The sequence below is a fragment of the Leucoraja erinacea genome, chromosome 28 (assembly GCF_028641065.1).
Source record: "Leucoraja erinacea ecotype New England chromosome 28, Leri_hhj_1, whole genome shotgun sequence".
Lineage (NCBI taxonomy): Eukaryota > Metazoa > Chordata > Chondrichthyes > Rajiformes > Rajidae > Leucoraja > Leucoraja erinaceus.
Genome location: NC_073404.1, coordinates 26,665,079 through 26,691,902, shown reverse-complemented (window position 1 = coordinate 26,691,902; position 26,824 = coordinate 26,665,079). Strand labels below are relative to the sequence as shown.

Genomic DNA, 26,824 nt, shown 5'->3' with positions numbered 1-26,824 from the left:
TAAGACCAAGAAACTGAGTGTGGACTTTGGACGAGGAAGGATGAGGACCCACAAACCTGTCTATATCGGCATGGCGATGGTGGGGAATCAAAAGCTTCAAATTCCTGGGAGTGCATATTTTCGATGATCTTTCCTGGACCAAGTACACAGATGCAATTATAAAGAAAGTCCATCAACGTCTCATTTCATCAGAAGACTGCGGAGATTCTGTTTGAATAATCTTTCCACAATTCAGTATGTCAGAGATGAACTTCTGCAGGTGTAGAGTGGACAGAATATTGACTGGTTGCATCACAGCCTGGTTCAGCAACTTGAATACGCAGGAGTGAAGAAGACTGCAAAAAGTTGTGAACGCTGCCCAGCCCAACATCGAAGGGATTTACTGGAGTCACTGCCTCAAAAAGGCAGCCAGCATCATCAGAGACCCACACCACCCTGGCCACACACTCATTTCACTCTTGCCATCGGGAAGAATATCTAGAATCCTGAAAACTGTAACGTGCAGGTTTAGAAACAGTTTATACACCATAGCCATTGGGCTATTAAACACTACATGCCAAATAAGTGTCTGAAGAAGGTCTTGACCTTAAACATCACCAATTCCTTCTATCCAGAAATGCTGCCAGTCCCGTTGAGTTTCTCTAGCATGTTGTGTCTAAGCTCTCAACTACATAGACTTGGTGCATTGGTTTTGACTTTTTATGAGTATGGATGTGTATGTAGACACAAAATGCTGGAGTAACTCAGTGGGATAGGCACTATCTCTGGTGATGTATGTATATGTGTGTGGGTGTATATATATACCTCCCTATCATCTAGGGGATCTACCGCAGTCGCTGCCTCAAAAAGGCTGGCAGCATCATCAAGGACCCACACCATCCTGGCCACACACTCATCTCTCCGCTGCCTTCAGGTAGAAGGTACAGGAGCCTGAAATCTGCAACATCCAGGTTCAGGAACAGCTCCTTCCCCACAGCCATCAGACTATTAAACTCAACAAACAAAAATCTGAACTTTAATAGCCTATTGCACTTTATATGCTTATTTATGTGTGTGTATATATATATATATATATTCAATGGTATATGGACACACTGATCTGTTCTGTATTTATTTATGCTTACAATATTAATACTAATAACAATAAACTTTATTACGGACTGGAGGTCCAGACAAGGGGCAACATTACATTAAAAAATGCATTGCATATTAAAAAATATCATAAAGTACATATAAAATCTTAGTATATCCTTTATAAAAGCATCATAAATTATATATATTTAAAAACACAATACATAAGTTCAAAATCCAGATTAAAAGAATGATCAATGTCCTACAACGAGACAACATACCAGTGTCTCCACAGCTGGGATTCGTAGCGTGTAGTGCTAACCCTTATGTTTGACAAGGCCACAATAATTACATTTTTAGAGTCATTTATCCTGCAAGTGAATTTATACATGTGATTTCTTAGGATAGCTTCTAAAGTACTGACTCGTGCAGCCACAAACATATTACTGGCACTACACCATCTAGGTTTCCTTAGCAGTGTTCTCATGGCATCGTTATATGCCACCTTTAGTCTCTGCAAACCTGGTCTCCAAAGAATCAACAATATTCTGTTATGCTGAAGCAAAGCAAGAATTTCATTGTCCTATCTGGGACACATGACAATAAACTCTCTTGAATCTTGTATATTGTTTACAGATTAAATATATTGTATTTATAATATATATATGGCTGGGACGGTGTTCTGGCGGTGGTGGCCTGAGTCCGGGGTTCGGCCGCGGGCCAGCGGCTGCGTCTGCAGGACTGCTGGGCGGCAGCTTCAACGTGTTTGAGCCGCGGGACTGTTCTTAACATCGCGGGGGGGGGGTATCGCCCCAGCGCAGAGGGAGAAGAGGAGGGAAGAGACTGCAGACCAAAGACTTTTGCCTCCATCACAGTGAGGAGATGCTGGGTGGACTCACTGTGGTGGATGTTAATATGTGTTTATTGTTGTTTTATTGTATGGTATTATATGTATGACTGCTGTAACTTCGGTCTGAATGACAATAAAAGGCTATCTATCTATCTATATATATTAAATTGTTTACAGAGTTTACATATTCTGTTGTGCTGTTGCATGTAAGAATATGATTGTGCTGTGTGGGACAAATGGCAATGAAACACTTGCAATGTATAATAATTGTGTTCTCACCCAGTGAGTGTAGTTTGGGGAGGTTTTGATGTTGTGCGTTGTGCGTGTGATCAACGCAGGCAGCGTCGGCCTAGTCACGGGCGGAAGCGGGACGGGACGGGCGGACACTGAGCGGCTTCATCACCCTCCTCCTTCCTTCACCTTCCCCGTCGACTGTAGGCGGCCCCCCTGCCCCCTGACCCCGCCATGCCGAGCCGCCCGCCGGCCGCCCCCCCGGTGGTGATGATGATGATGATGGTGGCGGCGGCCTGAGAGATGCCGAGAGGCGGCCCGCAGCGCAGCCCAGCCCAGCGCCGCCGCTTCCCTCCCCTCGCCGCCTCGACAGCACCGCCGGCTCAGGAGGCTCGGCCACGGCCTGAGGATGGTGAGTCCCTCCCCCCAACCCGCTGCCAAGCGACGGGACCGGGCCCGGGCTCCAGGAAAGGCGCAGGCTGCGCTGCTGCCAAGTTCGGAGTAGGCCGCGACCTGTTAAACCCTTCATGTAGGGGTGGGACCCACAACATAGACACAAAATGCCGTCAGCGGGACATATTGACATATTTGTGTTTGGGTCTCGACCCGGAATGTCACCCACTCCTCTCCAGAGATGCTGCCTGACCCACTGAGTTACTCCAGCATTCTGTGTCTTCGGTGTAAACCAGCATCTGCAGTTCCTTCGTACACATATTTCTCTTTCCTCCACATATTATCCTGAAATCATCTCCACATATTTTACAAACCCATTGTTTCTACCTGCTCCTGCTCCACTGAAATCATCTCCACATATGTGTCTCGCTCCGCCCTGTTTACTCCTCGCTGTTTGTTCCTTGTTTTGTACCTGGAGCTCAGGGAACGAGGGCTTTCCTGCTGTTCCCAATACACATCCAACATAAACATCTACAAAGAGTTTTGCAGTGCTTTAGATTTTAACTTGCTGCAGGGTAATGTAACATTATAGAGTCATACGGCGTGGAAACAGGCCCTTGCCCACACCAACCAACTTGTCCCATCTACACTAGTGCCACCTGCCTGCGTTTGCCCCATTTCCCTCTAAACCTATCCTATCAATGTACCTGTCTAAATGTTTCTTAAAAGTTGCGATAGTACCTGCCACTACCTCCTCTAGCAGCTCGTTCCAAATGCCTGCCACCCTTTGTATAAAAAAAAGTGACCCCTCAGGTTCATATTAAATCTTTCCCCCTCACCTTAAATTATAAGGTTAATTTTGTGTGTCAGAATTAACTTAATGAATTGTTTAAATATCTACTGTGACGTAAGGAGATTGCATCGCAGAATTTTGAACTATCTGTTATAACAATGTTATGTAATCGATACCATCCATGCTCTGTGACTTGGAAATGTTATTATTGATTCTATTCTTAGTTATGTGGCTGATGCCTCAATCGTGCAGGTGACCTAAAAGAATAGACCATTTAAGTTTTTATACTGGCGGTAGACACAAAATGTAACTCAGCAGGACAGACAGCATCTCTGGAGAGGCGGAATGCGTGACGTTTCGGGCTGACACCCTTCTTCAGACTGAAGAAGGGTCCAGACTCAAACATAACCCATTCCTTTTCTCCAGAGATGCTGCCTGACCCGCTGAGTTGCTCCAACATTTTGTGTCTATAATTGGTGTAAACCAGCCTCTGCATTTCCTTCCTACACACTTTATATCGGTGCTGTTTTGTTTGAAAGAGTAGTTAGGCTTAGTTTGACATATTTGTCTTTTTCTTTCTCACCATCGCTTCATTATCAACGACCTATTGCAAGCTTGTTTAAAGTTATCCATAGAATCAGTTGTTCAGTGATTCAATCACATAATGTTCTCTCCTGATTAACTAATCCAGATGCATCAGTCTGAAGAAGGGTTCTGACTCGAAACATCACCTGTACATGTTCTCCAGAGATGCTGCCTGACCCGCTGAGTTACTCCAGTACTTTTATTCTCTTTTGTAAACCAGTTACTCTGGAGTAAACCAGTTACTCCAGTACTTTTACTCTCTTTTGTAAACCAGTATCTATAGTTCTTTGTTTCTACGTGTTCAAATTCTATCTCAATACCTGAATGTAAAACTAGTTCAATATAGGAACAGGTATTAGTCTAGAATTCAGTCTTAGTGTCAGTAATGGGAACTTTTGTAAACTCTGGTTGTTAAAAACCAAAATGTTCACTTATGCCCTTTAGAGAAAGAAAGCTCCTTTTACTACTCCCTATAATTTGATTCCAGACCTACAACACAGCAGGTCAGGCAGCATCTCTGGAGAAAAGGATGGGTGACCTTTCGGGTCGGAACCCTTCTTCAGACTGGAAGTAGAAGGGAGGGAACTGAAGGTAGGAAAAGGCAGAACAAATCGCCGGTAACAGATGATCAAGGAATGTGGAACCCAGAACAGCCCATTGTTGGCTGGGGAAGAGGTGATGCAGATAGGTCAGTATGGGAAGGGGACTTAAAATATGTCAATCGGGAGATCGCACAGGCCAAGCCCGGACTGACCGTAAGTGTTCAGTGTAATGATTGCCCAGTCTGCGCTGATCTCGCGAATATATAGGAGCACACACACTGACAACAATGGTTACAGTAGATGAAGTTGGAGGAAGTACAAGTGAACCTCTGCCTCACCTGAAAGGACTGCCAGGTGACCCTGGATGGAATTGAGAGTGGAGGTATAAGGACAGGTGTTGCATCTCCTGTGGCTGCAGGGGAAGGTACCTGGGGAGGGGGTGGTTTGGGTGAGAAGGGATGAGTGAACCAGGGAGTTGTGTCTCGAGGGACTGGTCTCTGTGGAAAGGGGTGGAGATGGGAAGATGTGAGTAGTGATGGGATCCCGTTGGAGGTGGAAAAATTGACGGAGGATTATGATGAGGATGATGCCTTGGAATGTTCCACATTGGTCTTTCACTAATAAATTGACACGTTCTCCCATAATACCAATTCATGAATCATTATAAACAACTATTCACTGTTCATTTCCTTTCAGAGTTGTTAAAAGCATTATCATTTATTTTTAATGCTGCTGAGTAACAAGCCATGAAATATTTCCATAACTTCAGTTTCTTATTAGTTTTATAATGATTCATTGATTTTAATATGTTTCTATCAAAGTGGTAAGAGTTGAGAAATAACTGTTTGGGAGGAATTTTTGGCCAAAGAACTGAAAACAAAGTTTTCATTCGTGGAATGATTACAATTGTGGATGTGGATGAGGCTATAATTGTATGAGAGTTCTTCCAGACCTACCGATGTTTATCATGTGTGTAGGAAAGAACTGCAGATGCTGGTTTAAACTGAAGACAGACTCAAAATGCTGGAGTAACTTAGCGGGACAGGCAGCATCTCTGGAGAGAAGGAATGGGTGACGTTTCGTGTCGAGACCCTTCTTCTCCAGAGATGCTGCCTGACCTGCTGAATTACTCCAACATTTTGCTCTTTTTTGTAAACTGATGTCTACAGCTCTCGAATAAAATGCTCGGTGTTAAGTTTACATTGGATGTCATTGGAACAAAGTTAATCGGCCAAAGATGGATGCGTTACAGTTGTTTTCTTATGGAATGTGGGAATGTGGAAGGAGTTATAATAATGAAATATGTAAACAGTAAATTTAGGAACCGGCTGAGAGAGAGCGATCCCATGAGTTCAGGTCTGTCTTAGAATATGAGAAAAAGAACAACAGTAGTACATTAGAACAACAGTAGTCTGAAGAAGGCTCTCGACCCGAAACGTCGCCTATTTCCTTCGCTCCATAGATGCTGCCTCTTATGCTGAGTTCCTCCAGCATTTTTGCCTACCTTTGATTTTCCAGCATCTCCAGTTCCTTCTTAAACAGTAGCACATTCATACCCTTGTGTCTATTGCATTTTTCAATAAGATCACGAGTGATTTAATTTTTTTTTTACATATTCTCTTGTAATAATTCCATATCCCTTGATTCATTTTGTTTGTACAAATCTGTCAATCTCTGCCTGGTATATAGTTATTGAGCCTTCATAATCCTATTAAGTAGTAAATTCTGAAGATTGGTGACCCTCTATGTGGAGACATTTCTCCTCATCTCTATCCTGAATGGTATGACTCCATACATTTGATTAATAGGAGCATATCTATTCTCAAGCCCCTGAAGAATATTGTACATTTCAATGAGGTCACTTTTTGTATGTACAAACTCTAGTACAAACCTGATCTACTTAATCTCCAGCCTTGCGTCAATTCAACCGTGTCAGAATCAATCTGAGGAACTCCCTTCTCAACAGGTAGGGAAACTAGATGTTCACGTAGTTCTAAAGGCTCAAATGGGACTGGGCCAAGTCAGTACTGAACTGTAATGCACTAAGCTCATTTTGGCAAGTTTCTTTTCCTGTCTGCGATGTTGACTAGGTGTATTGCTGTGAATCTAGATTGGATTCTGAGCAGGAGTATGTTTGGCAATTCCAGTGTCTTCCTGCATTAAAGAGCGATTACGTTCCAAGAAAACTGTCCATATTGCAATTTCCTAATATGAACTCTATTTTCCCAATTGTATCCATCCTGATCAGATATATCTGACAACACTGTGGGAAGCCAAAGAAGAAATTGAGACACCCTGGCTGAGATATATGAATCAACATAGGACACTGGTGAAGTACCGGAAGACTAGAGGGTGGCTAATGTTGTGCCTCTGTTTATGATGGGCTGCAAGGAAAAGCCTGGGAACTGTAAGCAAGTTACTGAAGAGTATTCTGAGAGGCGAGGCATGGATTTGGATAGAGAGGCTGATTAGGGATAGACAGCATGGAGACCATGGGTACGTTGGAGACCAAGTCTTATGAATCTGAGTTTTTTGAAGAAGTAACAAAAAAGTTATAGACATTGTCTATTTGAACTTCATAAAGGCTGTTGGTAAGGTTATGTATGGTAGGCTTCTCTGGAATGTTAGATCGCATGGGATCTAGGGAGAGCTAGCTGACTGGATAGCGAATTGGCATCATGTAAGGAAGGAGAGGGTAATGATGGATGGTTATTTTTCATACTGGAGGCCTGTCACTAGTCGTGTGCCTTGAATCAGTGCTGGGCCCATTGTTGTTTGTGGTTTTAACAACGATTTAGATGAGAATGTCGAAGGTATAATTAATAAATTTGCAGATGACATTGAAGTTTGTGGTGTCATAGATAGCAAAGATGGTTAACAAAGATTACAGCAGGATCTTGATCAGTTGGGCAAGTGGGCTAAAGAATGGCTAATGGAGTTTAATGCAGATACGTGAGAGGCGTTGCATTTTTGGAAGTTTAACTAGGGCAGACCTACACAGTGAATGGCAGGGCCCTCGGGAGTGTTGTGGAGCAGAGGGATCAATGAGTGTGGGTACGTAGTTTCTTGAAAGTGGCTCTACAGGTAGGGTGGTCAAGAAAGCTTTTGTACATTGGCCTTCATCTGGCAGGGTATTGCGTACAGAAGTCGAGATGTTAAGTTGCAGGTGTGCAAGACGTTGGTGAGACAGCATTTGGAGTATTATGTTCAATTTTTTGTCAAACTGTTCTAGGAAGGATGTTGTTAAGCTGGAAAGAGTGCAGCGAATATTTACAAGGATGTTGCCAGGACATGAGGGCCTGATCTATAGGGCATGCTGGTACTATACCTCTTTGAGCACAGAAGGATGGGGGTGAACTTATAGAGGTGTGTAAGATCAGGTGGAGAGCTGTTAGAGTGAATGCACAGAGTCTGTTACCCAGAGTAGGGAATCAAGAACCAGGGGATATAGGTTTAAGGTGAGAGGGGAAACATTTAATAGGAATCTTTTTCACACACAGGGTAGTGGCTATATGGAATGAGCTGCCAGAGGAGGTAGTTAAGGCAAGAACTATAACAGCATTTGGACAGATACACGAATAGCAAAGGTTTAGAGGGATATGGGCCAAACACGAGAAGGTGGGACTACTGTAGATGGGGCACCTTAGTCGGGCATGGGCAAGTTGGGCTGAAGGGCCTATTTCTGTGCTGTACGAGTTTGATTCCCATTTTATAAATAGAGACGTGATGCTGTAGGAAGTTTTTCTCAACAGTAATGCTCCTCTGGGTGCATGCTCTATAGACAAGGGAATTCTGGTTTGTTTTGTAAGCTGTAGAGAAATGGTTGTTGTTTTAATTAACTAGAACATTGTTTGATAGAGTACAGCGCTCAATGGAAGAGATTGCCTTGTCATTTACCAAAGTGAACCCTCCTTAAGTGGTCTGTGAACCAGCAGTCTGCGATTGAACTTGCACAACCACTTCTGTTTTCTGTATACTCTGTGTTTATTTTATTCACATAAATTCATTAGGTGTAAATTTGTATCCTGTAATTCAACTTATTTGGTAATACTTGTGTATTCTGCCCAAGAAAATAACACAAAGCAAATATGTAAAGGGCTTGTACACCATCTGCACGGCATATTTACATTTCAATAATTACCTTCTGCAAGCACCTATCATGTTGCATTGTATCCGCATATCCTGTTTTTGAGTTCCTGTTTTGTATTCAGTTCAGAATACCAGGTAAAGGATATACGTAATTCTGTGGCAAGAGTCAATTAAGGAAAATAATGTTGCACAGAAATATCCCCCTAAAGTTTTGTGGTTGATTCCTTTGGGTGGATTAAAGCTGCCTGTTTTTTTCCCTCCTCGGCTCAGTATTGATCTACTGAGCTATTTTTTATTCCATCTGGAAATTAAGAATTTTTCCTTGGTGTGCAAACACCAAGAAGTAAAACTGGAATAAAAGGTAATTAACTTGCTTGAAGCAGTTTAAAGTTATTGCATTCAGAAAGGTAAATTACATTTTTGTACATTTTTGTGAAGTGATTGTCTCAAGAAAGTAGCCATGTAGTAAGAAATGATTTGTCAATTTGCATTTTTAAAAGATGTATTTCATGAACTACTATCTGCAGGATTGCTTGCTTGTGGGAATGTGCATTTTAATTTTAGAGTATTAATTGAAATAAAAATTATTTGGATGACAGCTTTATTTCTGGTCAGCTCTTCCACACTTTAAAAGAGCTGTACATTGGATATTTGGATTTTAACTTCGTTCTAAATTATTTTGTGAATCAAAATTGAATATTTATCAACATTGTCACTGAACGCAGCATGCATTCCAAAAATATTTCCGCTGTTCTATCAAGTACCTAAAAGTTTATCTGCTGCTTATTTTCCAAACCTATACTCAGCCTCAATTTTCATTCAGCATGATCTCATTGTCTCTCCCTAAATAAACCTGACCAGCTTTTAAAACCGACGTACAAAATCATGAATTTTAGTATATCTCACGTTCCCTTCCACTTAAGGCAGTGGATAACATCAATTCTTGTTGTGAGTTTAACAAACCTTCTCTTTTGTAGGTTTACTTAACTGGAACCATGCTGACAGTCCATCCACTGGAGAATCTGAAGGTGTACATCAGCAGCCGTCCTCCCCTGGTGGTGTTTATGATTAGTGTCAGTGCCATGGCCATAGCTTTCCTGACATTGGGATACTTCTTTAAAATAAAACAGATCAAGTCTCCAGAAATGACCGAGGTATCGTTTCTCTTCTATTCTCTCATTTATTGGTTGGAAGTGAATTTAATAAAAAAAAAGCTCCTGCCATGTTTAATTTTTACAAGATTGCTACCAACAATTCATAGACTAGATTAGAGTGTAACTTTACTCCAAGGTTAATTTATATGGGCTGGAAGCTGGAGTAAAGCAAGGTTAGGCTCTCAAACTTGCTTTTGTACGTGTAAGCAATCTGTCCCTGTTTTCATGCTAAGACTTAGAAGGTTAGAAGAATGAGGGGTGACCTCATTGAAGCGTACTGAATAGTGAAAGGCTTGGATAGAGTGGATGTGGAGAGGGTGTTTCCACTAGTGGGAGAGTCTAGGACTAGAGGTCATAGCCTCCGAATTAGGAAGGGGATGATGAGGAATATCTTTAGTCAGAGGGTCTTTTCCACAGAATGCTGTAGAGGCTAAGTCAATGGATATTTTTTAATGCAGATAGATAGATTCTTGATTAGTACGGGTGTCAGGGGTTATGGGGAGAAGGCAGGAGAATGGGGTTAGAAGGGAGAGGTACATCAGCCATGATTTAATGGTGGAGTAGACGTGATGGGCCGAATGGCCTAATTCAGCTCCTATCACTTATGACCATGTGAACACACCCTTTAATTCTGAGGCTATGACCTCGGGTCTTAGACTCTCCCACCACTGGATTCACTCTATCAATGCCTTTCATTATTCTGTAAGTGTTAATGAGGTCCCGCCTTAACCTTCTAAACTCCAGCGAGTAGAGGCCCAATGCTATCAAATGCTCATCGTATACTAACCCACTCATTCCTGGAATCATTCTTGTGAACCTCCTCTGGACCCTCTCCAGAGTCAGTACATCCTTCCTCAGATATGGGGCCCAAATTTGCAATCATCTGCCATAATATCTCCATAGCACTGCCCAATTTTGACTGATAATGCTTATGTGATGCCTCCTAGGACACTACAGCAGGTTAATTGCAGATCTGTGATGTTCTATTTTTTTTAACGGCATCCTTGGATCATTAGTTGGAACATTCAAAGGAAGTGCATCTCTCTCCCTTACTTCAAGAAATCTGTCTGTTTAGAAAGGATCTTGACTTAAAACGTCAACTACACCAGGTTTTTGTGTCTACCTTCTGTCTGCTTACTCTGCAACTGAGCCCCAGCCCCCTTTGTGCTGGGAAGTTGGATATGAGGAAGCTCCAGTGGCAATGAGTCACTTCACAGTGGCAGGTGGCCAATAAAAATAGGTCATAATTAGTTTGATTTATGCCAGGATAATGATTGTTATTAAGGTTTATGTTTAAAGATGAAACATCAAACACTTAAGCATGGTTTTGTTTCCTGTTAGGACTGGAACACATTTTTGTTGAAGTTTAATGATCTGGACTTGTGTATATCTGAGAATGAAACATTAAAGCACCTCATCAATGAAACCTTCACCCCGGAGAGCACAGTAACAAGTGGGCAAATGCGAAGCTCCACTCAATCTCCACAACTTCTGGAAGATCCTGGACCAATAAACATTTCTGTTACAATAACGCTCACACTGGATCCTTTAAAACCGTTTGGTGGCTACTCACGCAATATTACACATCTTAGCGCAACGATCTTTGGACATCAAATCGGATTGTCAGGTAAAAGCACTGAAATCAGCAGGATCTTTGTCTGTGTTAATGATCCATTGTTTAATCTTGTGATTGCCTTTTATATCATTTCATATCTATTGCCTAATATTACTTGCAGACGTATTAATGTTGACTTAATTTATAATGACATTTTTAAATTCTGCCTCCTTTATGCTTAGCAAACAGATGTTTTTTTTTAACTTTTAATTATACTGTAATTGTTGATTTGCATGATTCTCATGGAATTGAATTTCCACAAACAAAAAGACTTTAGATAGCCAACCGAGTCTTCGTCAACTGGTGATCACCCTGTAAACTAGCACTATCTTACACACCAGGGACAATTTACAATTTTACCGAAGCCAATTAACATACAAACCTATATGTCTTTGGACTGTGAGAGGAACCAGAGCAACCAGAAAAAACACACATGGTCACAGGGAGAACACACAAACACCCGTTGTAGACAGGATCAAACCCGGGTCTCTGGTGCTGTAAGGCAGCAACTCTACTGCCGCACCATTGTGCTGCCCCATGACTTAATGTCCTATAGCGTATCATTTATTACCATTTCATATATAAACTAAATGATCTTAAGATTATAAAATTGAGTTTTGTTTCAGAGATCCCACCTGTAAGACCAAAGTGAGTGACTTACGATTTTGTACGACATTTTCAGCGGTTTAGATCTCTTATCAGAAAACGCAATTGAGATACTTTTTAATTTTCTGAATAAATAAGACTTTGTTTTGCCTTCTAAAAGTGAACGAAAGATGCCGCTAGTGGTGTTGTAGATATCAATGTTTTCTGAATTGATTTTAAGAATTGAGACTAGTTTATTTCAAAATATGTTTGAGATCGGGTAGCAGATATTCACGAGATTGTGGCTGATGTATATTGACCAACTCCTCTTCTGTTGTCTACTCAACTGTGCAGATTACCATTACCCTTAGTTCCATGATATTTCAAATAATTACCTATCTCCACCTAATGCATATCTGATGATCTTGACTCCCCCACTTTTGGACAGAGAATTCCAGGGATTCACTAACCTCGGTGAAGTTTCCATGCTCCTCAGTTTGATATGATCAGCCCCTTATTTTGTACCTATGTCCCCTTATTTGTGACCCTCCCACTAGAGAACCATTTCACCATCGACTCTGGCAAGCTCCTTTAGGATCTTGGGCAGAAATGTTTTGGGTCCCAACTTCCGAAAAAGGGTTCCGCCCCGAAACATTGTCTTGTCTATTTCCCTCCACTGACTCTACCCGAGAGGCTGAGTTCTTCCAATATTTTGTACTTTGCTCAAGATCTGCAGTCTCTTGTGTTCTCCTTAGGATCTTGTATGTTGCAGGAGATTGCCTGTGATGGGGTGGAGGCAAAGGTTTAGTTTAGAGATACAGAGCTGAAACAGGCCCTTCGGCCCAACCAGTCCGCACCAGCGATCCTCGCACTTCAACACTGCCCTACACACACTAGGGACCATTTACAATGTTACCAAGCCAATTAGCCTGCAAACCTGTACGTCTTTGGAGTGAGGGAGGAAACCAGAGCTCCCAGGGAAAACCCATGCAATCAGGGGGAGAACGTTCAAACTCCGTACAGATCGCACCCATAGTCGGGATCAAACCAGGATCTCTGGCACTGTAAGGCAGCAACTTTTCCGGTGTGCCACCGTGCCTCCCTGATCGTGGCTGATGAATATTGCCTTCAACTCCTCTTTTGTTGTCCACTCCACTATGCCAGTGAATGTTGGCCAGTCGACACAATTGGTTGCAGTTTGTGTAGTTTTAGGTAGAAATCCCCAAATTGCTAGAAATAATTTAGCTTTTCTCCACAATTTGTCTTGCATGTTGTCTTGCATCTTGTATATGTCTTGCATAAAACAATAATGTTTTATTTTTAATTGTCTACTGCATATCGCGTTGTTACTTGCGAGCAAAGCACCAAGGCAAATTCCTTGTATGTATACACATTTGTCGAATAACATTTATTCAACTCGATTCAATTCAAATGAAATCGAGGGAAACAAATTGAATAAAATACCCTGAAAATATTTCTACTTTGTGGTCTGGAGCTTAAGCATGTTTTGAAAGTGTATCAAGTGATTTGTATTCCTGAACAATTAATTACTGATTTTATTTCAATCATGTGAATTAATACACATCAGTTTCATTCTTCTGGTACATTTTGTTACATGTTGCACCCATAAAGTATACAAATAGTATATTTACCCCTTCCCTAGCATATGTTGGTCAATGTCGTGCAAAATAGAGGTACCAATCTTTTTAATAAACATTACAAGCATTAAATACATTTCAACATGTATAAATTAATTTTAATCAAGATCATGTTCTTTACTTCAAAATTAGCTGCTCCGTGGCAGGCTTTTGAGTATTCATAAAATAATGTGTTGTGTTGTGGTTATCTTGTAGGACGAGAAGCACATGAAGAAATGAATATTACATTTACCTTACCAACTTCCTGGAACGCAGATGAATGTATTCTCCACAGTCACTGTGAGCAGATGGTTTACACCACTTGTATGACCATCACTGCAGCAACTAATGTTTTCCCTGTCACTGTGTGAGTATTGCTCTCTGATGGATTTTTATCAAATAGATCTAGAGAAATCATGTTTTCAATTTTTTAAACACATGAATTACCTTGTAATAATCTTAAAATATTATACACGAGCTACAGTATGAACTTTTGGGGATTGGACATTGTGCCTTCCCCCACAGTGGTAACCATTGTGGGGGGATGTTTTTTTGTGTGTAAATGATTATTTTATTCTGTGTCCAAGATGGCTGCCGGAAGGGAGAGTGTACGCTGGCGCGCTTTAGCTGCCGCTGCTCTCTCTTCATATTGTGTTTTTGATTTTTGTCTTTGGATTGAATTCCGTCTTTAATTTGTGTACTGGTGATGTCTTTACTATTTATTTCATTCCGCTTACATGTTTTTACTCTATTTGCTAAATTTTGTAAGGTGTCCTTGAGACTCTTGAAAGGCGCCCATAAATAAAATTTATTATTATTATTTTGAGACTCTCCAGTGGCAGATGACAGATTTTATTGAATTTATCCATACTTAATTCAGACTCTTTGGTGGGGTGAGGGGAAATAAATGAAATTGCCTGAATTGTGTCTAAAACTTTGGCAGTCTACTGTATTCCATGATGAAATTCAAATTCTGCTTGCTAAGCTATTGTTTTTGGATAGGGCAGACTCTCAAACTACAGTGGAGTTGACAATTCTTACAGCAGCCATCAGACATTAGTTTGAAAGCAATTCTCTGCCCATTGGAATAGCGAGAAAATTAGATTTTCAATACATGGTTGAGTCACGAAATAAAAACCTTGCTTGTTGCAGGTGTGCAATAATGGGTGAACTTTAGACTACCAAGAAAATGGAACCAGTTTCTGTTCCTGACCACTCTCATACATATGTGGATTGAATGGATGGACAAAAATGGGCCCAGTGGTGACTTTTCTTTTATCTACTTCCATGCTTGATCAGCTCCCCAAAATTCTCTGCGATTTTCTGAAAAATAATACACTTGATTGAGATACTTGAGAATGCCCATTATTCCTGAAACTGAATTTATCAGTGGCCTTGTATCTTCAGAAATGGAGGAGGAAAGATTGAGGAAAGGAGTTAATTAAAAATATAATGCATCTAAGTATATAGATGCAAAATGCAGGAGTCACTCAGCGAGACAGACAGCATCGCTGGAGAGAAGGAATGGGACGTTTCGGGTCAAGACCCTTCTTCAGACTGATGTCAGGGGGGAGGGAGATAGATAGATAAGGAAATGTGAACCTGTAAAAACGGGGCAAAGGGAATGGAGATCAAAAAAAATGTAGAATAGATCATTGTTTGCAGAGAGAAGGTAACAACAAAGCAAACAGATAAAATGTGGTCGAAGACGGTAAGACTGGTCGGAGAACTGGGAATGGGGGGGGATGGAAAGAGAGGAAAAGCAAGGGTTACTTGAAGGGGGGGGGGGGGGGGGTGGTGGCTGTTTGTTGGTTAGTTACCTGAAATTTGAGAATTCAATGTTCATACTTTTAGGTTGCAAGCTACCTGTGAAGTGCTGATCCTCCAGTATGCGTGTGGAGAACTGTTCCTACGCGGGTTTTTTCTCTCAACAGCTGTGCCCCTGTGAATTGACGATCTATAGGCATGGGAATTCTGGTTGTATTTAGGTAGAGAAGAAAGCGTTGTTGTTTTGATTAACTAGAAATGGCTATTGCATTAGTTGAGAACATTTTGTTATACCAGTAGAAATTGCCTTGACAGTTTCCAAAGCAAATCTCCTTAAGCGCTTGTCCATTATGAACCAACAGCCTGTGATCAACGTCATCGGTAAATCAGTTAAGTTCTCTGAGCTTATTAGTTGTTTGTTCATTATATAAAACGTTGGTGAGGCCACATTTAAAATATTTTGTTCAGATTTGGTCACCATTTTATAGGAAAGATGGTTTCAAGCTTGAAAGGGTTCAGAAGATTTAGGCAGGATGGAGAAGGATTATCGTTCAGAACTAAAAGCCAGCAGTGATTGTGATATGGTTGTTAGAAAACTCAGTTTCAAGTATCAAAAGTGATTATAATCTAGGTAATATCACAATTTTAAATGGATACTTGATTTGAAACTTTTGCCTTTTTTGGCATAATCCAAAGAGTGCAAATTGAGTGATGCAGTACAGGGTGTCACGGTGGTGTTGTAAGTAGCACACCTGTCTTATTGCTCCAATGACCTGGATACGATTCTGACCTCTGTCCGTATGGAATTACATGCTCTCCACGTGACAGTGTGGATTTCCCCTGGGTGCGTTGATATTCTAGCTTGTTTAATTAATTGACTACTGTAAATTGCCCCAAGATGATAGGTGAGTGAGAGAGTTCTAATGGGCATGTGCGAAGGAATTGGTTGCAGGGAAAGATGTGGGAAGTTACTCCAGCATTTTGTGTCTATCTTCGGTGTAAACCAGCATCTGCATTTCCGTCTTACGCAAGATGTAGGAAGTGATGAGATTGCTTGAAGATTCAGTACAGACTAAAGCTCCTGTCCCACTTACGTGTCCTTGGCACGCTAATTACGCGACCTCGTGGTCGCGTTGAGGCGTGACGGTCCCGCGAGATTCGCCCGCGTCTTCATGCACCCGCACAGCCGTCTGGAGTCCGTGACGTCATTTGAAGATGGACACAAAATGCAGGAGTAACTCAGCGGGACCGGCAGCATCTCTGGAGAGAAGGAATGGATGATTTTTCAGTTCGAGACTCTTCTTCAGTCTGAAAGAAGGCTCTTGACCCGAAACGTCATCCATTCCTTCTCCAGAGATGCTGCTGGTCCTGCTGAGTTACTCCAGCATTTTGTGTCTATCTTCAATTTTCTTGGCCCCGCTCTGGGAGTAGAAGTGGGGGCGGATCCCAATCCGCAACGGCCGTGAGCCCCAGGCTGAGCTCGGCGATCGTTTGCCTGCTTCTGCTGCTGTTGGAGGTGAGACGTTGCGTCGCGCCAGGGTCTTGGGCCTGTCCCACTTTGGCCGTTAGTTACGCGAGAGGCCGGTGGCGAGCGAAGATTTAGTTTGGTACAAAATCCCGGAGCGCCGCGCAATACTCCCTACCCCTCTGCGCTTCTCAGTGGGACAGGCCCCGCGCGCCCACACGATGCCCATGCCCCTCAACGCGACGACGAGGTCGCGTAATTTGCGTGCCAAGGACACGTAAGTGGGACGGGCTTTAATTGGTGAATATTCTCCTCCGATGTTGTCTGGAAATATGACAGAAACATCAAGGTGATGAATGGTTGGTGTTCAAAGCAGATAGAACAATAAAATAATAAGTCAATTGTGTTTCATAGCCAACCTCCACATTGCATTCCTGAAACTTACAGTAATGCCACCGTCTTGTACAAGATCTTCACCACTGCGAGAGATGCAAATACAAAATACTCGCAAGAATACAATCCATTTTGGTGTTACAAAGGAGCAATCGGGAAAGTTTATCATGCACTCAATCCTAAACTAACGGTCATCGTGCCAGATGTAAGTAATCATCACGCTCTTTGTTTGTAAAACTAAAGTTTCTAATTTTGTTCTACATCTGTTATTTTTTCCTTTTTGGGGCTACGATGACTCAAACTTTTTATACATTAATGTTACGTGAAATTCAATGTTTAATTTTACCTTTCAGTATTGTGTGAATTAAAAAATAGTCTATCTTATTATAAGTTGCAGTTTTTGGTAAATTGTAAATTGGCTACACTACTTGACCACTGGACCAAGGCTAATCAGTAGACTGGAAATGTGATGTTTCTAGTTTATCGTATCAGATTCTGTTGAATACTTGCCCCTTCACAGTTTATTAGCTGTTCCAACCTTATTTATTCTTGCAGACATGGGTAATTGTACTTAATATGACATGTATCAAAAAGCTGGAGTAACTCGGCGGGACAGGCAGCATCTCTGGAGAGAAGGAATGGGTCACGTTTTGTGTTGAGACCCTTCAGACTCGATCTGAAACGTCACCCATTGCTTCTCTCTAGAGATGCTGCCTGTCCCGCCGAGATACTCCAGCATTTTGTGTCTATCGTTGGTGTAAACCAGCATCTGCAGTTCCTTCATACTCAAAATATATATATATATATCATGTTGTTATTGCAGCAGTTGAGTCTGGTCTCAGTGGGCTACGTGATATAAATTGACCTTTTTCATGTATAATAAATTTCCATTAAATGCACCACTCTATGAGTAATAGAATTAACTTGGCAGTAAGAGTTCTAAGAATACCAATCAAATTTATTGAGTCCATCTGCATCATATCAGGTTTTTCGGTAATTGATGTTGAGATACAATAATGTCAATTAGCGGTACCATTTTGTAGCAACGTGCATTTTCACATGGCACAGCGTAACTTAAATGGTTATACCTCAACCTCTGGTCAGAGTAATGGATTCATGGTTGGAGTGTATTGATGGCATTATATTCTCCAGTATGAAACTAGAATGGCTCTGTCCACATGACAGCATTTGCTTATGTAGTCGTTTTTTAATTTGCTCAATCCTTGTGACTCTTGTAAAGAACAAAAAAAAAGATTGAGCTTTTTTTGAAGGAAAGTTAAAGCAAGGTAGATGAGTATGAATGTTGATTCTTGGCTAATGAGTGAGGGAGCCCCAAAGTTATTTATTACTACAGGATAAAGCACTCTAGTCTGACACCCTTGAGGCTGTACCATATAAAATCCTGTCCACAGAAATTGCCCAAGATCATATTCCTCTGAGCAGGAGAACTGTTTTAAATTATACCCACTCATCAGGTCTCATAAGGGTTCTAAGAACAGTCGATAAATTAGAAACATTATCGGCTGAGATCATAAATATTGCACTGGTAGGTTATCTACGTACTAGTTTAGATCATAGTTTTAGATCTTAGTTAGAATAGAGTTAGTTAATTAAAATAAATCTGTATGGAGTTTAATCTGAGCAAGTATGGTATTGCTCTTCGGGAGGACAAATGCAAGGAAAAATGATACACGTAATGTCAAAATCCTTAACAGTATTGAAGTACAGAGAGGTCTCGGGGTCTGAGTTTACAGCGTTCTGAAAGTGGCAACACGAGTAGATAGAGTAGTAGAGAAGTGTATGGTATGCTTGCCTTCATTGGTCGGGCATTGAGTATAGGAGTGAGGACGTCATGTTGGAACTTTATAGGACTTTTGTTAGGCCACATTGGGAGTATTGTGTACAGTTCTGGTCACCCCTTTACAGGAAGAATGTTGAGACTTTGGAGAGGTGGTGGAATAGTTTATCATAATGCTGTCTGGACTAGAAGGTAGACTTTGGGCAAACTTTGGATGGTTTTCTCTGCGGCATCGGAGATAAAATTCTGTGCAGTGAGAGATTGGATATTAATTGAGCTATTAAAGAAACGTGTATTCTATGTAAGGCAAAGTTCAATGGTGTACAAACTGAGTTTATGTGCTAATTTACAATGGTCAAGGGTTTATTAACCTGGTGACACATGTTTATTTACACACAAGGGACTGCAGATGCTGGACTTTTAAGTTTAAAAAAAACAAAAAACTGGAAAGCTGGAGGAACCCAGAGGGTCAGGCAGTAGATAGATGATGTTTCAGGGTTGGGACCCTCCTTCAGGCTGTCAGAAAATCCAAGGGTTGTGATAATAGACTGCCTGAAAGGGTGAGGTCAGAAGATTCCAAGAACACTTTCAAAAGGGAATTGATTAAACCACTTGAAGAACTAAATTGCAGGGATATGGGGGAAATATTAGGCGAGTTTAATTCTAATAGCAGTTCTTCCATGATTGACCAAATTCCTCTGTGTTATATCATTCAGTGGTTCACTTTTGTGAAAACCACAGTTAAATATGAACTGGAGCATCCAATAAAGCAAAATTACTTAAATATCAGAAAACCAGAGGACACAGAAAATGAAAAATATACCTTTGTGATTTTGTATTAATTTTGATCTTAAAAATGATTATTGTATTGATTTTATTTACAGGATGACCGTTCACTCATTAATTTACATTTGATGCATACCAGTTATTTTCTGTTTGTAATGGTAATTACAATATTCTGCTATGCTGTCATCAAAGGGCGACCAGGGAAGGTGCGGCAAAACAATAGTGAATTCTGTCCAGAAAAGGTAACTTCTTCTTTTTCTGTGACTCGGACTGATTTAAAGAAAAATTGTACTCTGATCGTGATGCCTATTAAATACAGACACTAATGCAGTACATAATTGTGAGTATTAAATTATTCTCATTTTCCTAATTTAAAATGGTATATTGTAGCATTTACCTGGATCAACACTACAGACTTTTCAACTTAAAAGATACTAGAGAGTATTCCAAGTTATAAGATATACATGTATTTAGATAGGTAAGGGCTGATTAGGGATAGTCAACATGGTTTTGTACATGGGAGGTCGCGTCTCTCGAGCCTGATTGAGTATTTTGAAGATGCGACCAAAAAGATCTATGACGGCAGAGCTGTAGATGTTGTATATGTGGATTTCAGTAAGGTATTCAACAAGGTTCCGCATGGGGTAGGCTGCTCTGGAAGGTTAGCTTGCATGGGAAAGATAGCTGGATGGATAGAAAATTGGCTTCATGGAAGGAAGCAGAGGGTAATGGTGGAAGGTTGCTTCTCGGACTGGAGGCCTGTGACTAGTGGTGCGCCTCGAGTGTTGGGGCCATAGCTGTTTGTTATCTACGTCAATGATTTGGATGAGAATGTACATGGCATGATTAGCAAGTTTGCAGATGACACTAATGTGGGAGATGTAGATAGTGAAGATGGTTGTCAAAGATGACACCAGGATCTTGTTCGGTTGGGCAGATGGGCTGAGGATATGAGGGTTATGGGCCAAAAGCAGGCAAGTGGGATCAGTTTAGATGGGGCATGTTGGCCAGCGTGGGCAAAGTGGGCCGAAAGGTCTGTTCCACGCTGTATGACTCGTTAGTTAAATGTCTCTGCCTAGAGTATAAATGTACTCATTTGAGCTGATATTTAAATTATCTAACTATAAAGTATATATAACGGATTATTTGTTCAACGTATACATTGAACACCAGAAGTCCCCAAGTTTCATAGTATTATTTAAAATTCAAAATGATTAAATATTGATATACTGAAAATGTTAATATGATATATTGCTTAATTGTTCCACTGTCTGTACTGGACTTTGATAGCCAAATTTGAACATAAATTGGGGCTTAATTTCTAACCAAGAATGTGTGTAGTCAGGAGCATTACTCGTGCTTACTCTAATTGAACACAAATTACCCTGGAGTAATGGGTGGCATTTAATGATAAAAACTGATAGAAACTGACCTCACAATGAATTGCTGCTGATCTATTTTTCTAATTTGTGGTGTTTTCACCATTGCAAATTATTTTTTTATTTTATTTTCAGGTTGCACTATCAGAAGCATGAAACAGCTTCATTTTTGGAAAATGGACAGGTTGTAGCATTTGCACGTTAAGCCCAAGAGAATGGGTATTGACGCTTTGAATGCAGTATCCTGCAAAGTTGGTTTATTCCAACCAAAGACGTTTTAAGTGCCTGTACTTACTTTGTACATATTTGTAAGGATATATCCAAAAGAAATCCATCAATGCACTTCCGCCACAAGCTAACTGCAGTTTTATTTTACAACAAAATAAATCAAAAGTTTGTCTGCTGCCAGACCATGTGGGTGTATAGAAATGAGGTTCGTGTAGATTAACCACGCAATCAGAAGCAATTTTTTTTTTCCCTGTTAAAACTTACTAAACCCTTTTGAGGCTTTGATTTGCAAGAATACTTTCACTAAGGTTTTATCAAATATGTAAATAATATGTTGGAAATATGTGGTGTAGTGGTAAATACTGCATTTCTGACACCAATGGTCTGTTGAGTATTTGGAGTTGATGTGTATATGTGGTTCAGCACAATTATCTCTTGTTAATGCTTGACAGAAAAGTCATCATCTTTTGGAAATTTGAAGATTAATGTATAATATAAATGCATTTTGGTACTGCTTGAGCTTGCAGGAAAGGGATACAGAATATGGTGTGTATTTTACAATACTGCTGTCCAACAAAATTGCTTGCTTAGAATTGCCCAGCACTGGCTGTGGACTATGTATGGCTTGCAAGTGTGCGTGCACAGTTTTGTTTCCGACCATCATCTAGTCAAAATGTATCGCATGTATAGTACCGTCAGCAAAATGATCCACAAAATTGCCTTAATTACCTTTTTCTATTGGCCTTTATGTCTTCTTGTCTGTAAATGTTGCAAAATCATTAATGTCCCCCTCCAATACACAACTTTTTATTTGAATTCACATTGCTTAAATGGAGGTTATTGATTTATTTGAAGCAAGATGTTCCAAATAATAGTCACAAAAAATATGGCTTCAGCCCCAGGAATAAAATAACCTATGTGATCCCAGTTGCACCTGAACTTGGCACACAATAAATATCGGTAACAGATTTCTGAAATTGGTTTTGCAGATTCTCAGTCTTTTAAACTCCCGAGTTTCTAAAAAAATAATTAGAACACAATGTAATCTGGTAAGTCGCAGGTGAAATGTGAATAAACAGCACCGACTTGGCTTGGTTATTGGCTTAGTTTCATATAGTTCCTTCCTGCCATTCATTAAGTTTTGAAATGAGCCCATGTTACTTGATGCACTGAACCTGACCCAAGTGGATTGTTTGTTCAGCCATTGATAACTCTATGGATCCAGATATGAGTGAGAAAGTTTTTCATTTAAAACGTGTGAACAAGTCTGTGTCATTGTGCACTTTTTGGACATTATATTATTCTCCAAGCAAGTTTCTATGAATCTCTATTTCAGACTTACCGATGTTTGGATTAGTTTGGAAAATCTTTTTTTTTTGTCAGACAATTTTTTTAGATGGGTGTACGTTTGGTTGTGTTAGTGTGTAAGTATGCAGGGATCAAATAGTTAATCACCTGAGGTTACCTTGTAGAAAGGAACACAATATCCCGGGAATGCATGCAAAGTATGCAGGCATAAATTAGTGAATTTAAAATACATTTTAGTCCACCAGCCTTGACTGATGCTTCAGGTTGGCATGATAGATACTCCATGTCGTACATGTGGCACATCTTACTTTGGAGGTGACTTACTTTGTTTTTTGATGCCTTCTGATTCAAATTTAGGGATGTGCTGATTAAGAGCTATTGCTTAAACTAAGATTGATTGCCTATGTAAGTGTAATTTTTTAACAGTCGCTATGTGGCCTCAAATCTCAGTTCATTGGCAAAGTGCCTGAGCACTAGTTAGGATACCCTGTAGTTTGTTTAGGAAGGAAAAGCTTTGTGACGTGTATTATTTGTTGCATGAATGTAATCATAGCACATTTATTTTATGACAATCTTTCTCATTTCTGGAATTACTGTGCTTTTGGTAAGATTTGCATTTGCTTTTGCTGAATAAAAGAATCCAATAATTACGTGTTGTATTTTCCTTAATTGGACTTCTTAATCCGGAGACAAATATAATGCATCTGTTTGTATGTTGTTGCTTTGTGAAGTAAGTTGGTGCTTGCTGCTGACCGAGAAGAGGCAGCCTTCCAAAGATTCAGTCATCTCTTCCAACATCATTTGCTGAGAGGCGTCAACTTGAAGAGATTCCTTGGCAACCAATTGTAATGAAATCATCAATCTGACTGAGCAACCCATCGCATTAAAGCGTTCCCACTGATGGCAAACCACAACAACAGAATTTATACTGAATATTTGGCAAGTATGACAGGTGCAACATGGTAGACCCGATGCCTCGCATGCCAGAGACCCGGGATTGTTTCTGAGCGTGGGTTTGTAGGTTAATAATCAGTAAATTGTTCAAAGTGAAGAGAGTGGTTGCAAAAGTGGGATTACAGAATGTATACCTGGGGAAAATCAAGACCATGCAAAACCCACACAGCACCCAAGGTTAGAATCAAACCCAAGTCTCTGGTGCCGTGTGGCAGTAGTAGGAGCAGCAGTTTTGTTTTTTAATTTAAATCTTTTTATTTGAATTTTGAATTTCACAGCAATTTGCATACATACAATGATAGCAGACAGTGATAGTCAGGACATAATTATACAACAGTATGTAAACGACCCTCAAAACCCTTACCCTTACCCACCCTCGATCCACCCGAATCAGGTCGGGACCAAACTGGGACAAACAACACTCACATACGTACACATCCACACAAATACGATAAGATAAACAAAACGAGAAAAAAAAGAAGAAAAAAAAAGTGTGGGGAGGGAGGGGGGGGGGGGGGGGGGGGGGTTGAGGGGATAGCAGCTGCAATAAGACAGAGAGCAGTGATAGAGGGCACTCAGTCCTCTTCCAAGTTTTTTTTAAAAATAAAGAGATGTTGCACAGAAACAGGCCAAGAATATAGAGGAGGACCGTAAAAAAGCTTCTTTAGGCATGTGAAGAGGAGAAAATTAGTTAAGACCAAAATTGGACCCTTGAAAACTGAAAAGAGCAAATTTATTATGGGGAACAAGGAAATGGCAGACAATTTGAACAGGTACTTTGGATCCGTCTTCACTAAGGAGGACACAAACAATCTCCCTGATGTATTAGTGGCCAGAGGATCTCGGGTGACGGAGGAACTGAAGGAAATTCACATTAGGCAGGAAATGGTGCTGGGTAGACTGATAGGACTGAAGGCTGATAAATCCCCAGGGCCTGATGGTCTGCATCCCATGGTACTTGAGGAAGTGGCTCTAGAAATCGTGGACACATTGGTGATCATTTTCCAATGTTCTATAGATTCAGGATCAGTTCCTGTGGATTGGAGGGTAGCTAATGTTATCCCACTTTTAAGAAACGCGGGAGAGAGAAAGCTGGGAATTGTAGACCAGTTAGCCTGGTTGTGGGGAAGATGCTGGTCAATTATAAAAGATGAAATAGCAGCACATTTGGATGGCAGTAACAGGATCGGGCCGAGTCAGCATGGATTTACGAAGGGGAAATCATGCTTGATTAATCTTCTGGAATTTGAGGATGTAACCAGAAAAATGGACAAGGGAGAGCCAAGAAAGCATTTGATAAGGCCCCACATAGGAAATTAGTGGGCAAAATTAAAGCACATGGTATTGGGGGTAGGGTGCTGACATGGATAGACAATTGGTTGGCAGACAGGAAACAAAGCAGTGATTAGCAGGTCCCTTTCAGAATGGCAGGCAGTGACTAGTGGGGTATCGCAAGGCTTGGTGCTGGGACTGCAGCTATTTACAATATATATTAATGATTTAGATGAAGGGATTAAAAGTAACATTAGCAAATTTGCAGATGACACAAAGCTGGGTGGCAGTGTGAACTGTGATGAGGGTGCTCTGAAGATGCAGGGTGACTTGGACAGGTTGGGTGAGTGGGCAGATGCAGTTTAATGTAATGCGAGATTATCCACTTTGGTGGTAAAAACAGGAAGGCAGATTATTATCTAAATGGTGTCAAATTGGGAAAAGGGGAAGTACAACTGGATCTAGGGGTCCTTGTTCATCAATCACTGAAAGTAGGCATGCAGGTGCAGCAGGCAGTGAAGAAAGCAAATGGCATGTTGGCCTTCATAACAAGAGGGGTTGAGTATAGGAGCAAAGAGGTCCTGCAGTTGTACAGATGACTGATGAACAATGCCCCAACAAAGTGGATAACCTCACTTTTATTCACATTAAACTGCATCTGCCCACTCACCCAGCACCCTCCTCACAGTTCACACTGCCACCCAGCTTTGTGTCATCTGCACCCCATTCCTCCCCACCCGCATCCTAAATGGGCACCCCTCTATTCTGAAACTCTCGGCCCTTTTTTCCTCGATGCCCCTTTGAAGAGAAACAGTCTCCCCCGGGAGGGAGAGCTGCGTGGTCTGCTCTCCTTTTGAGCGTTCCCCCAGGTGAGCTCACCTGCTCCCGCCCCAGGTGAGGCCAACACACCTGGCCGGCTGCACTAATGGGAGGAGAACGGCAGATGACGCACGCGAGGCTCCTGGGCGGTAACACCAATAACAACAACAACCATTTGCAGAAACCCCAGAGAAACATTACAATGTTTTACATTAAGAACGAAAAAAACAAATGCAAATAAATAAATAAAACCCGCGTGTTTTATACGGCGCAGAACTAGCGCGGGGAACACAATGAATCTTGCAGCCTGGACCAGTATTTGCAGGGAGGTTTAGCCAGGTTGCTATAAACATTTGCAAACACAGCAACAGTACAGTCCGGCAACTTTAACAGCAGTGCAGGAAGGAACCGCGGGTGCTGGACGGTTTACAAGTGTGATGGTGGTGGCGGCAGGTGAGTGGCGCCGGGATAAAGTTCGCGGGGTGGATCTGACGCCTCCGTCCGTGGCCGCTCCCACCCCCACCGGGGATGATGCATCCTCCCAGTCAAACACTCTCTCTCTCTCTCAGACAGACAGACAGACAGAGAGAGTTCGGATCATTTACCGGGCGGTCGCGACCCCACCCTTCCTTCCACCCCCTCGGCTCTCCCTTGCTCAACTCTCGTCTCAGCTCAGCAGTCAGAGAACCCTCCCCGGGCTCAGAGAGGGAGAGACTATCCAACATAAGGGAGACGTGTCATCTCGTCCCGCCCCGGCTCCGCCACCCTGTGTCCGGTAAGTGGCCGGTGTGGGTGTTTGTCGTGTCTGTGTCTCCCTTGCACTGGACTGCGGGTTGGGGTGGGAGTTGTGGCCGGCACGGTGTCCGGTATCCCGGGAGTCACCGCCGGCCTGCCTGCCTGCTCCGGCTCTTCCCACAAGAGGCCTGTCAATAGTTCAGAGCAGTGAACTCAGCTCTGCGAGACGGGTCCCGATGGCGGGCCGGTGTTCTAGTAGACTTGCTTTCCAGCCACCCTCGTTGTAAATCGCATCTTGCTGCCTGGACGGTTTAAATAGCAGAACTGAACATATTTCCCCCACTGTGATTGTACATTTATCAACTGGGCGCCTTC

At 41.5% G+C, this 26,824-nt stretch overlaps 2 protein-coding genes across 6 annotated transcripts in view; both read left to right on the top strand.

The window, feature by feature from the left end:
* The first annotated feature begins 2,289 nt into the window (after positions 1–2,289).
* On the top strand, positions 2,290–23,319 carry tmem248 (transmembrane protein 248). 3 transcript variants are annotated; one of them, XM_055658080.1, is made up of 8 exons: positions 2,290–2,564; positions 4,411–4,514; positions 9,532–9,708; positions 11,050–11,335; positions 13,762–13,912; positions 17,192–17,375; positions 19,853–20,094; positions 21,269–23,319. In XM_055658080.1, the coding sequence occupies exons 3-7, from the start codon at positions 9,550–9,552 to the stop codon at positions 20,078–20,080; spliced, it is 1,008 nt and encodes a 335-aa protein (XP_055514055.1). In that variant the 5' UTR covers positions 2,290–2,564; positions 4,411–4,514; positions 9,532–9,549; the 3' UTR covers positions 20,081–20,094; positions 21,269–23,319. The 3 variants fall into 3 exon arrangements, with proteins under 3 accessions (XP_055514055.1, XP_055514056.1, XP_055514054.1); XM_055658081.1 differs by lacking the exon at positions 4,411–4,514 and having other exon boundaries at positions 19,853–19,996; XM_055658079.1 differs by lacking the exon at positions 4,411–4,514.
* A 2,603-nt stretch (positions 23,320–25,922) lies between these two features.
* LOC129710820 (rab effector Noc2-like) overlaps positions 25,923–26,824 on the top strand; it is a 106,354-nt gene continuing 105,452 nt past the window's right edge. The window contains exon 1 of one of the 3 annotated variants that reach the window (XM_055658076.1): positions 25,923–26,167. The gene's annotated coding sequence lies outside the window, so the exon portion shown is untranslated. Of the gene's footprint in view, positions 26,168–26,270; positions 26,490–26,824 lie in introns of those variants that run through there. The other 2 variants (XM_055658078.1, XM_055658074.1) reach the window with 2 other exon arrangements.